We start from the raw sequence: 12,280 nt of genomic DNA on the forward strand, positions 1-12,280 counted from the left end.
CAGTGGTGCAAGTCACTCAGGGCAACATCAAACTAGGTTGGCCCTCCACATTTGTTGTGCACAAAATCTCACCATCATTCCATCAAATCCTAAACTCAATAATCCCATGGAGTTCTCAATTGTCCCTATTTTCCTTCGCGATCTTGCATCTCTTATTCTTCTTTCCAAATACCTCACGACTACTTCATATATCTTCCTCATTTATCCCTTCCACCCTAATTTTTCTTCCTCTATGTTTTTTTTTCCTCACATAATCAATTCTGATTCTGATTCATGTCTTATACAGGATGTATCCTCCCTGAAACCAGACACTCTGATCATGTCTTATACAGGATGTAGCCTTCTTGAAACTAGACACTCCGATCATGTCTTATACAGGATGAATCCTTCTTGAAACCAGACGTTGTGATCAATCATGTGTTATACAAGATGAATCCTTCCTGAAACTAGACGTTGTGATCTGATCATGTCTTATATAGGATGAATCCTTCCTGAAACCAGACGTTGTGATTGATCATGTCTTATACAGGATGAATCCTTCCTGAAACCAGACATTGTGATCTGATCATGTCTTATACAGGATGAATCCTTCCTGAAACCAAACGTTGTGATTAGTCATGTCTTATACAGGATGTATCCTTCTTGAAACCAGACACTCCGATCATGTCTTATACAGGATGAATCCTTCCTGAAACCAGACACTTTGATCATCTTTGTCTTATACAAGATGAATTCTTCTTGAAACTAGACTGAATCTAGATCTTATCAATCGAATCAAATCAAATCTATCGGGATATCAATTTCGCAAAAACTCCAAAGATCAAATACCTCAATTGATCTCCCGAGGGGGCATCACCATACCATAATCTATCAATCAAGAGCTGGGGCATCCTATCAAACCAATATCAGCATCAAAACAAGATTATTCTTTGAATCAATGTGTCATCACACCTCACTTAAAAATAATTATTTTAATTATTTTTAATTCCTCACATAATTAATTAATTATGTTAATTAAAATTATTCTCAATATTAATTAAATATAATTAATATTGTCACTATAGCATATAATAAATCAATCCCTTTCTTTATTCTTCTAAAAAATCAAATCCTCACAAATCTTCCTCTTAGCTAATTAATTTCAATTAATTAGTTAACCTACATGATTCCTACAAATCATCTTCTTAATTCATCATTAACCTAATAAATTATTCTAGAAATTCCCTAAACTCACTTAACATTATTCTTCTAATTTTTTATTCCCTCCACTAATTCTCTCTCCTAGTCAAATTTTCCTACAAATATAAATCTCACCTAACATTTCCTCTAATCCCCCTCCTAATGAGTCGTTAATGGCTAATCATCATGATTAGCCACAAAGTCAACTCTTTGTCCTTTCATCTAGCCACTAGCTTTAAATGCTCTTTTTCTAGATGAATGTAAGATTTTCGAAATCTCACATTCCTCTAGGCATTTCTCTCTCCCAAGGAATTTTTAATTCCTTTTTATTCTTCTAATCCCCATAATATCCATTTTTGGGAGAATTTTTAATTCCTCCAATGCATCTTGTAGAGTGTGGAGATACGAAATACCTTTAAGGCATATTTCTTGGTCTCCACACCCTCTCTTGGACCTTGTGTGAGCTCACAAGTAAATCTTAGCCCTTCATCTTGAATTCATCCTAGCCATCCGTTTTCCTCTCCTCTTCCTATAAAATTAGGGCTTCATCCCTTCATTCTGAACATCTTGAAATCCAGTAAGCTTATGTTGTCCTTTTGAGCCTAGGAAATCATCTTGGCAACTTGATCATCTCATCCTTATCATTCATTCTTATCATTTGTGCACAATATTGGAGAGCCATCCACATCCAACAATCAAAGGAGCACATCAAGTGGAGCATTATCAAGGGGCGCCTTCACTTCATTAAGCTCAATCCGAAGGAGAAGGTAAAATAGCAAGGTGAAATGGTCTTTTAATGATATTTTAGCATTCTGCATGTTTATTTCGTTATGTTTTGATCAGTTTACCTTTCAAATTTGTTTTCCCCTCTTCAATATCATTATTTTTAGTACTATCTTTACCTATTGTACTTTGCTATTAGACTCGATCAACCCAATAACCTTGTACATGTGATTTATTTTATTAAAGAGGATATTCATGTAGTTCGGAATGCATGATTATCATCTTTGAATATATGTTGAATATATAATAACGAGTGACTACTTAGTATGAGATATATGCATGTCATTCAATAGGTATACGTCATGTATTGACATAGGATGACACTTTATATGAGATTATCAGTTTGGGATATACTTATAAGAAATATGTGTATATATAGAAGATAAATTCATTCAATGTATATATATAGTAGATAAGTTTTAGTACCTCCCAAGAACAACTAACTTAGATAAGGTAGATAAAGTCATTTCATCTCCCTGATTGGCTTTAAAGGCTCTTGTATTTGGGTTAGCTAATTCCCTATCAACACCATTTTTAATAGGTTTACCAGTACTCAGTGGTTCATACAATCCTCTTAGGAGTTGGACCATCTCAACCATGGTGCGCCCGATCATATTATCTTGAAACCAATGCGCCTCATATTATCTTGAAACCTATGCCCCCTATTGGTAGCTGATGGGGATAGAATATCATTCGTTGTACATATCAATGAGGTGTGCTTTACATCTAGATAATAATATTTTTTTTAAAAGAAAAATAGCCGTTGGAATTACGACGAATACTAAACTTTGCACCAACGATGGAATCGTCAGACCAACAACATTCTCGTCGGTGCAAAGTTTCAGGATTCCGTCGAAATTCAAACCTCAACTAAACAAACATCCGACAAGGATGTTGTATGTCCGACGACACTTCCTTGACGGACGTTCATCGATGCATATTACTGGATTGACGACAAACCTGTCGGACCAACAACATTCTCATCGGTGCAAAATTTTAGACTTCCGTCGAAATTACGATGCAATCTAAACAAGCATCCGATGAGGATGTTGTATGTCCGACGACTTTTTTGACTGGAAGAGCGATCATGCCTGTCGTCAGCAAAGTCCATGGTGTCGTCATAACATCGCCATTCAAAGGCATCGTTGGAAAGTCCGACGACGAGTTTTCAACGGCTAATTTTCGTCAGCAGTCCGACGAAAAGTAGTCGCAATTCTGACAATCAACCGTCGGAAATTAGCCCCGAATGTACTAGTGTCACCTTACTGGTATAACTTAACTTCATCAATGTGCCTTCATACCTGCAAACCTCTTCTCTATTGGTGGATCAACTTGGCCTTCCATCAAACATGTTGATCCTTCTACTAAGTCCATTTACTCACAACATAAACCTTCTCTGTGTATACTGGTTCACATCCTTCAATGCTTCTACTGCTTGCTTGCTTTGCCTTGCCTGCGGTCCTTCTTTACCAGTAGATTATAAATTTCATGTTACCGATAACGTACCTTCTATCTGCTTACACACATATGGATTGGCATCATCATGTCTTACTTCTCCCAAACCGATCACCACTTCTTAATCACTGGTGACCATGCCAAACCGATTGACATCAATGACAACTTAATGCCAATAATGCCAATAGTAATTTTCTCAGATCCTACTCCAATTTTCTACAATAGCCCTGTGAAGTTAGATCTTCAAATTTACACTTATGAGTCCATAACCTTTATGTCCAAACTCCGTTTTGCATGATTCTTATGACATCGAAAAGTTGGTTCAGTACTCTACATAGATTTCAGGCCTATTCTTCCAAAATATTCACTAGGTAATTGCTTTTTTTATCATATATTTGATCTAGCCTTTTGGGTTCCTTTCTTGGAAAATGTGGAAATCAATTGATTTTTTTGAGATTGAAATGAATTTTTTTGACATTAAGAGACTCTATATTGTTGTATAAACCAATGTCTATAATTTTTTGTTCATTTATCATGGATTCAAATCATCTATCGAAATAGTATTTTTTTAAATCTAAATATTTGTTTTAATTTAATTCCACACATATCATTGATACATCAAAATGTATCCACTCCTCATTGCACATTATTAAAAATAAGCACATTTAATCAAAACCTAACTTTATATAAAAGATGAGACAATGTAGATCATTATATACAATTTTTTATTTGTAAATACATTAAAATTACAATAAAATATTATGATTAACTTTGATCAGAAATATGATCATCAACATCAATAGATACTTGCTAATTTATTATAAAATTATAATTCAAACATATTTTTAATTTTCGTAAGTAATTAGTGAATTTCCATACCAATTACGATAGGACTAGCATTCCTCAATTCTGGACTCTTAGTCAAAAGAAATTTAGCCTAACGCCCGTACAAGAGATGAAAAATATGAGAGTTCCATCTGGCAGAGATTGCTTTTCGTCATCATATTTGAAAGCTGATATAATCAGGCCTTCTATTTTTCCTCAACATTCGTTGCTCTCAGAGTGTACTCTGAAACAAGTTTTGCAAATGATGAAGATTTGTTCTCCAAGAGCTTGGTTGGGGAGTCATATTCAACAACATTTCCTGATTAAAAAGAAGTATTCAGCTCAGAAACCAAGCAGGGCAGGAATATCTTCCCACAAAAGCAGAGGATTTGCAATCTCAAATATAGGAAAACAGAAGAGGTTAAGATTTCATACCATCACTCAACACGAGGACCAAGTCACTATCACAGACTGATGGAATTCGATGTGCTATGGTTATGACTGTGTAGTCTCTAAATTGGTTCCGTATGGTTTGTTGAATAAGCCTATCTGTTGCAGTGTCCACTGAGGCAGTTGCTTCATCCAGTATCAATATGCGGCTTTGCTTTAATAGTACCCTTCCCAAGCACACAAGCTGTCTTTGCCCCACACTCCAGTTCTCTCCATTCTCACTTACTGCAGAGCAGATCAATGCAAAACGTTCAATACATTTGTCTCAACGGGGAAAGGAAGTAGTAGAACAAGATACTAAATTGGTTCTGTTTCTTATTTCAAAAATGGGTGATAGGATAAACATAGACCTAGAGAATCGAGCTTCTCTTCTTTTTCCCGGACAACTTCCCCCAGCTCGCATTTCTCCAAAGCCTGGAGCAGGGCAGAGCAATGTGAGTATTTACTAACAGAAACCCACATCTGAGTACTGGTAATCTGTTATCCAAGAAAGAATAAAAAATGAAAATCAATCAAAATGTATGTAAATATGTATAACCCACCATCCAAATCTCATCATCTGAATAGTCTCCCAAGGGATCTAAATTATTCCTTATAGTGCCTTCAAACATTGTTGGGTCTTGTGGGATGATGCTTATTCTGGATCGTAGATCGTGCAGACCTATTGTTAAAATATCAATTCCATCAATGACTATTCTGCCTCCCACTGGATCTATAACTCGGAAGAGGGTTTGAATTAGAGTAGATTTCCCACAGCCTGTCCGTCCTACAATTCCTACCTTATTCCCTCCAGGAAAAGTGCATGAAATTCCTTTTAAAACAAGTGGGAGATGGGGCCCATAACGAACCTGATTTTGTGAAAAGACTTTGTAAGTACAGTACTGACAGAGGATGGAATACTAATTTCAATACATAAAGACAAATAGATTGTTACTAATAAGTACTAACCCGAAGATCCATGATATCAATTGTTCCATTTGATGGCCAGCAAGAACTTGGTCTAGAATTCTCTATAACCAATGGAGGTTCGCTAGGTATCCGTGAGTACTGCACCATTCTCTCTACAGAGATCATATTGTTTTCCACATTACAGAGGTTCCATATCAGCCAGAATTGTGTAAAGTTCAGACTGAGCCCATATGTTATTCCCAAGCCTGCAATGCCTGTTAATTATACTGTATGGTTAACTTTTGTGAACTGCGGTATCCATTTTTTTGGTTTAAATTAGCCATATTAAAAATAATGCATCTCAAATCAATGTCTTTTCTACTTACTTGGACTAATTATGCTTTCTGGCAAGCAAAGCACAAGCACCATAGAAAACACAAATACAAGATTTGATAAAATATCTATCCGAAAGCAAAGCCACTGCATGGCCGCAGCATTGTGGAAACTGGGTCTGGAAAAACCATCGCTCAATTGTAGATTTGTATTCATGAATCGAGATTCCTGGTCAAAACTTCTGATTGTGGCTGCCCCAGAGATTGATTCTGCAAAATGTTGTATGACAGGAGCCTTGCAAACTCCAATCAACCTAGCAAGTTCCCTAGAAGTCACTATGTAATATTGCTGCACGCAATGAAAGGGAGCATATTTAGAAAATTTCTCTTGTTTATAGTGATCAGGAACCAAAGCCAAGCAACAAAAAACATAAAGATATTATTGAAAATTTCTTGGTAAGATCTGAATTTTGATTACAATGTTTGATATCATAGAATTTTTTACGTTTAGTGTCATTTCTATCTAGAACAAGCCTCCTAATAAACATGAATATCAAACTACTCCCTCATTGTAAAAATTCATCAGAGATGAGAGCATACCTGGTACCATATACAAATTGCAAGCACGGGTATAAACACAATAAAGATCTGCCAAGCAACTTGAGACATGACTGCCACAATTCCCAAAAGCTGTATGATTGCAAAAGCTAAACCTCCTAGCTGAAAAGGAATCATTTGATCCACTTTACTCTGATCTGTTGACACCTGTCAAAAATCACAGAAAGTTTGTAATTCGTGTTGTAGATTCAAACAGTTTTCACTCTTTGCACAAAAGAAAGAAGAGAAAACAACTAGAAAAATAAAATCTACTAACCCGATTTAGTATACGTCCAGTTGGAGTTGCATCAAAGAAGGACATTGGTGCACGAAATATACAACTGTGCATGCTACTGAAAAGTTGTTGAGCACTTTTAAATCCAGAGAGACAAAGAAAGATTGTCCTTACAAGAATACATAATGCACTGCATAATGCCAAAGCCATATAGACCAGAATGAGGAGGGACTTGCTAACCGGAGGCTTTTGATCTTCGGTCAATGGGGTCGCCCATGCCATCCAGTAGCTGCTACCTATGTCAAGTAGCTGAAATATTGTGTGTGCCAATAAGATGATGGGTATCAAAGCACCTCTATATGCAGCAGTGATGTAAGACCAGTACACCCACAGACTCACCCTGCCTTTCTCTCTTTCTTCTTCTTGCACAAGCTGTGAACTTTTAACCCCTTTATCTATTTCTTTCTCTCCATTAGTTTTTGATTCAAGATCCTCTTCTACCTCTTTTGATTTTTGGCTACTGTCCTGCTTCTGGAGTTTTTGACGATCAACATCTTTCACGTTAGTTGTATGACCAGTAGATGGTCCTTCATCAAGTGCCTGCGATGAGAGGTTCTCAGAATTCTCCATGGCATTGACGGATTTCAATGCCTTCTGATGTGCACCAACCAATTCCTCAAAATCTGTGCTTTCTTGTAATATATCATCATATTTTCCAGCCTGGGTAATCTCACCATCTCGCATTACCTAGAAGAATGTAAATAAGACTGAATCGTCAGCAAAATTTGAATCCTTCCACTTCTTTCTATAAATTGAAATCTTGAAAGGAACAAAGTCCAATTAGAGAAGTTAAACCCTACCAAAATGAGGTCAGCTCTATATAAAAATTCGACTTGGTGAGTTACATAGATGACAGTTTTTGAACCCAGAATACGAAGTAGACATTCCTGTATCAGATTTTGAAATGGTAAACATGAAGTAGGTTAACTAACATTAATTTGTTTTGAGCAACTTCAATGTCAAATAAACAATTAACTAAATTTTGCAAATTCAAGAAAGTTATCCTATGTAGAGGCTAAAATGAAAATACCTGGAAAATGTGTGTCCCGGTGTGAGCATCAACAGCACTAAAAGGATCATCAAAAAGATTAATATCAGCATCTTGATATAAAGCACGTGCAATCTGTATCCTTTGCTTTTGCCCACCACTTAGATTTATCCCTCTTTCTCCAATTTCTGTTTGGTCCCCATAAGGGAACAATTCAAGATCTTTTTCAAATGCACAGGCCTGCAGTACACTCTCATACCTGGTTTTGTCCCATTCCCTCCCAAAAAGAATATTGTCTCTGATTTTTCCACTTTGTATCCATGGAGACTGACTAACATATGCCTTGGTACCACTTATCTTCACAGATCCTGAAATTTTGGGTATCTCTCCAAGTATGCAGGATAGGAGACTTGACTTGCCAGAACCAACTGTTCCACACACTGCAACCCTCATGCCTCTCTTTACTTGAACATCTAAGCCCCTTATAGTTGGACTAGGGGCAGTAGGATCCCAAGAGAATACCCCTTCTTGGATCTCAATTGCCGTTTCAGTTAAATCATTTGAGATTTGTTTGACTGCATCTGGTTGCAGCTCCTCCTGCTGGAGAAAGTCAGCTATCCGATCTAATGACACTTTGGTTTGAGCAATCATAGAGATTAAATCAGGAAGGCCGTATATAGGTTCCTTGAGTATCTTGAAAGTTGCAAGTGCAGAGAGAATCCTGCCTGTGGTCAAAGGAACTCCTATCATTGTACATGTACCAAAAGTTACAACAGATACTAATGCAGGTGCTCCCCAGGAGAAAAATGATAGCCCAGCATACCCATAGAAATATTTTTTCAGCCAATTAGATTCTTTCTTCCTCAATGTTTCGAGTTTCTGCAGAAATCTGGTCTCCCACGCTTGCAATTTTAAGATTTTCATATTTCTCAATATTTCTGATGTAGCCTTCATCCTTTCATCTTTTGCTTTCATGATCTTTTTGTTATAATTTTTTTGCATTTTCCCTATTGGAAAATTTGCCATCATGATTAGCGCCATGGTTGCCATTCCTGCAAGAGAGGCCAATCCCAAGTTCTGATATAGAATACCCAGGGCTAGAAGAACTTGCAAAGGTGATGTCCATATTTCATGAAGATACCAGCTGAAATCTCCAATACGATTAGCATCAACACTCATGTAATTGATTATCTCACCACTTGTATGCTTTTGTCTTGACTGGCTTGAAAGCACCAACCCCTTCTTGTATATTGCAGCTGTCAATGCTGCCTTAACACGTACGCCTAGGTGAACTGTTATGAAAAACCAATGCTGTTGTGACAAAGATTCTACCGCCTTTGCAAGAAGAAATGCACAAGCTAGAACAATGCCTTCACTAGCAAACTGTTTCTTGTCAGCAAGACACTGAACAAAGTTATCTATGAAATAAGGACCTACATATGATGAACAACAAGACATCAATGCCAGGAATGCTGTAAAAAGTATATCCTTTTGAACAATGACAATTGCCATTTTTGCAATCGACAAGTTGCCATTTCCTTTGGCATCTAGCTGGTTTCTAAATTTATGGTAAATGTAGTCAGCCTTGTGGGTGTCTGCAACTTGAGGTACATCATCTATGCCCAAAGGTTTCCTATGACCAGCATCAAGCAAAGGCTTCATCCAAGAAAATGACATCCGGCTGAGAAAACTTGCTGTTGCATAAGGAGTGACTTTTGGCTTAAGGTTTTCAGAATTTTCCTGAATATTATTCAAGAGAGGTTCTTCAACGCTTTCAGTTGAGGAACCCTCACAAGTTTTGCCACAAAAGCTGGTGTAACTCAAAAAGGCTGAAAGGAAAAGAGCCAGAATTTCAACCAGAGAACTCAGGCTAATGTGTTTTTTCTGCTTTATCTCTTGAATGTTGAGGAATAGGAAGAATGCATAGAGAATCAATGACAAAATCCACCACATCCGAAGTAAAAATGGCAGCTTCTCTTTACTTCTTGTGAGAGAATAATATGCATAACTTGACATGATAGCCCAAGCCATGGTCTGAAAAACATACTCTCCTTCGGCTCCAAAATCCTTGGGACTTTCCTTTAGCCACCAACATAAAGGACTCCATATTCCAAGTGAGGCGTACAGCACTGTTAGAGAAATGCAGCTAAGCATGACCAATTTATGCACAACCCCAAGTTGCAACTTTCTGGAATGAGTAGGTTTCAAAACAGAGGATTCAGATCTTCGTGTGCAAATCCTCCAGAAAAAGGGAAGGATAAGGCAAACAACAAAGACAAAGTGAAGCACAATTGCAAGTGCATGCCGCATGTAAACCCCAAAAACACTATCTGCAAATTCTCCCCATTTCCTATCTCCAACCAGTCGCATCAATTGTGTTGCCCAAATAGACTCCATCACTACAAGCAGGCCATAGACAAATATCAATATTGTTTTCTCATTCCCAAATTTAGTTTTCCTAAGTGTAACTATCTACAATACCCACTTACTCCTACTCGGAATATCAATCCCATTCATCTTTTCCATTTATCAACTAATAAACTCAGATTCCTACAAAATTGTTGTTCTAACATGAATGCTGAATTCATAATTAATTGATTCAAGAACCAACAAATGTATAACTAGTTAGTAATTCCAGACTAAAACCAGCACTAAAACCTACAAGCAACCCAATTTTTTCCCCCATCTAGTGTTCTCAAGTATGTGTCCGAGCATTTATTTACGACACCCAATTTCCATTAAAACGCATACTAACCAAGGTGCGTGTTTTCCATTTATGAAATCACTGGCAGAGCATATTCATTCAAATTGAATATTCTAAGTTGTGATACCCATGTACTTATTGATTGTATACTTAAGCATGATGAATTTATTACTCCAGAAGAAAAACTGCACTAAAATTAGCTGTAATGCATACTATGAAAACCAGATGAAATACAGAAATTATGCCAGTAATAAAATCAAACATTTTACTAACATTTCATGGCGGCAATTGGCATGACCTGATCCTCTATTGATGTTGGTGGTATTGGCATGAACTTATCTGCTATTTGTCTCGATCTCCTCTGTATTCTTGCTGATATTCTGACGGGCGTATCAAGGAATAATTCAGTTGGAATATAACAAATGTTTATTGCGATTATCGCCAAGCTGCTTGCAGCCCAAAAACAGAGGGGGTCTCAATTATTTCACTGCTACTTGACTGCAACAAATTCTCATGAATAACCAAATATATACATGCATTGAGCCAAGTAGTCCAAACAAATTGTCTTGTTGACCAAGGAATCGAACGAATCGAGAGAGTGAGAAGTGAAAGTGAGTGGAAGGCACATGGAGACCAAGTATCATTGGCAAATGGTGAGAACAGTCAAAATGCAAGCTTGGCAAATAAGCATGTGTGTAGGCTGATTTCTAGCAGTGGCATGGAGGAAAAATTGCTGGTTGTGGCTATTCTATCTCTAAAACAGATTTATTGTACAGCATGTTAGTGACAGGTCAGTCAATCGCAACCGTTAACTACAAAATCGATGGTGTAAAACGTGCCACTAGCATGTTAGTCAATCCGTACTGTCTTTTTGGAACCAGAATAGATGCGTCCGAAATTGCTGTAGAGATTTGTTCTCTAAACAATCTAATTACGCGGAAGGCTTTCCTTATATGAGATGAACACCTGATGTTTTTAGGCCGAAGGTATTCCTTATATGAAATGAACAACCTGTTGTTTAAAATCTATGACTGAAAGTTAACCAAAACGAATGCAAGACCATTGGAAATATTTCTCCCGTTGATTGTTCTTTTCCCTACTCGTCTGCGTACGGTATCGCTGCGTGAAAAAACTCATCACGGTTCCTCGTTTTTGGCCCTTTTCCTTCCCTGTCCTATCATGTTTTCGATTTGTTTTTATTCACGCAGTAAATGCAGTTTAGTTTGAAATTAATCCACACGTAGCTTTCGGTATTTCTTTCTTTATTGACCCGTACCTATTCATTTTGCTTTTCCACCGTCCACCGTCCACCATCCACCGTACAGAGCATTATCACCAAAAAATTTCCATGCATGCTACGTTAATTTTCTTGGTAGTGGATTTTTATGGCAGTGAGATGGACATAAATAATAATTTAACTTCTAGATTATATATTAACTATATATTGTATTACATTTGCATATTTGCTTAATTTGTTCAATATAAAAATATATTCATTATTATTGTATTCAATAGTTTTTATTGCAGAATATAATATTTAACAATAATATAATTTAAAAAATAAATTGTTATAAATAGTAATAATATAATTATATCATATATAATTTAATTTATATTATTAATTATAATAATTTATATTTGTATTCAGTAGTTTTTATTGCAGAATCTAATATTTAATAATAATATAATTTATAAAATAAATTGTTGTATATAATGATAATATAATTAAATCATATATAATTTAATTTATATTATATATTAATATTTATATATTGTATTATATA

At 36.4% G+C, this 12,280-nt stretch overlaps 1 protein-coding gene across 1 annotated transcript; it reads right to left on the reverse strand.

Moving 5' to 3' along the window:
• Window positions 1-4,201: 4,201 nt before the first annotated feature.
• Window positions 4,202-11,607, reverse strand: LOC131070735 (putative ABC transporter C family member 15). The gene is made up of 11 exons (XM_058006353.2): window positions 10,770-11,607; window positions 7,835-10,191; window positions 7,605-7,691; window positions 6,787-7,491; window positions 6,513-6,677; window positions 5,967-6,261; window positions 5,641-5,855; window positions 5,235-5,540; window positions 5,043-5,106; window positions 4,678-4,917; window positions 4,202-4,561 (listed from the first exon to the last, which is right to left on the reverse strand). The coding sequence occupies exons 1-11, from the start codon at window positions 10,825-10,827 to the stop codon at window positions 4,449-4,451; spliced, it is 4,605 nt and encodes a 1,534-aa protein (XP_057862336.1). The 5' UTR covers window positions 10,828-11,607; the 3' UTR covers window positions 4,202-4,448.
• Between the last annotated feature and the right edge of the window lie 673 nt (window positions 11,608-12,280).

The sequence above is a fragment of the Cryptomeria japonica genome, chromosome 9, assembly GCF_030272615.1.
Source record: "Cryptomeria japonica chromosome 9, Sugi_1.0, whole genome shotgun sequence".
NCBI classification, from domain to species: domain Eukaryota; kingdom Viridiplantae; phylum Streptophyta; class Pinopsida; order Cupressales; family Cupressaceae; genus Cryptomeria; species Cryptomeria japonica.

Bases quoted from the DNA above. Each gene is read 5' to 3' on its own strand.
- LOC131070735 (XM_058006353.2), bottom strand. From the start codon at position 10,827: ATGCCAATACCACCAACATCAATAGAGGATCAGGTCATGCCAATTGCC. The intron at 6,678-6,786 runs GTTAGTAGATTT...GATTTTTGACAG, and splicing joins CTGGACGTATACTAAATCGG to GTGTCAACAGATCAGAGTAA. The intron at 4,562-4,677 runs GTATGAAATCTT...CTTTTTAATCAG, and splicing joins GGTCCTCGTGTTGAGTGATG to GAAATGTTGTTGAATATGAC.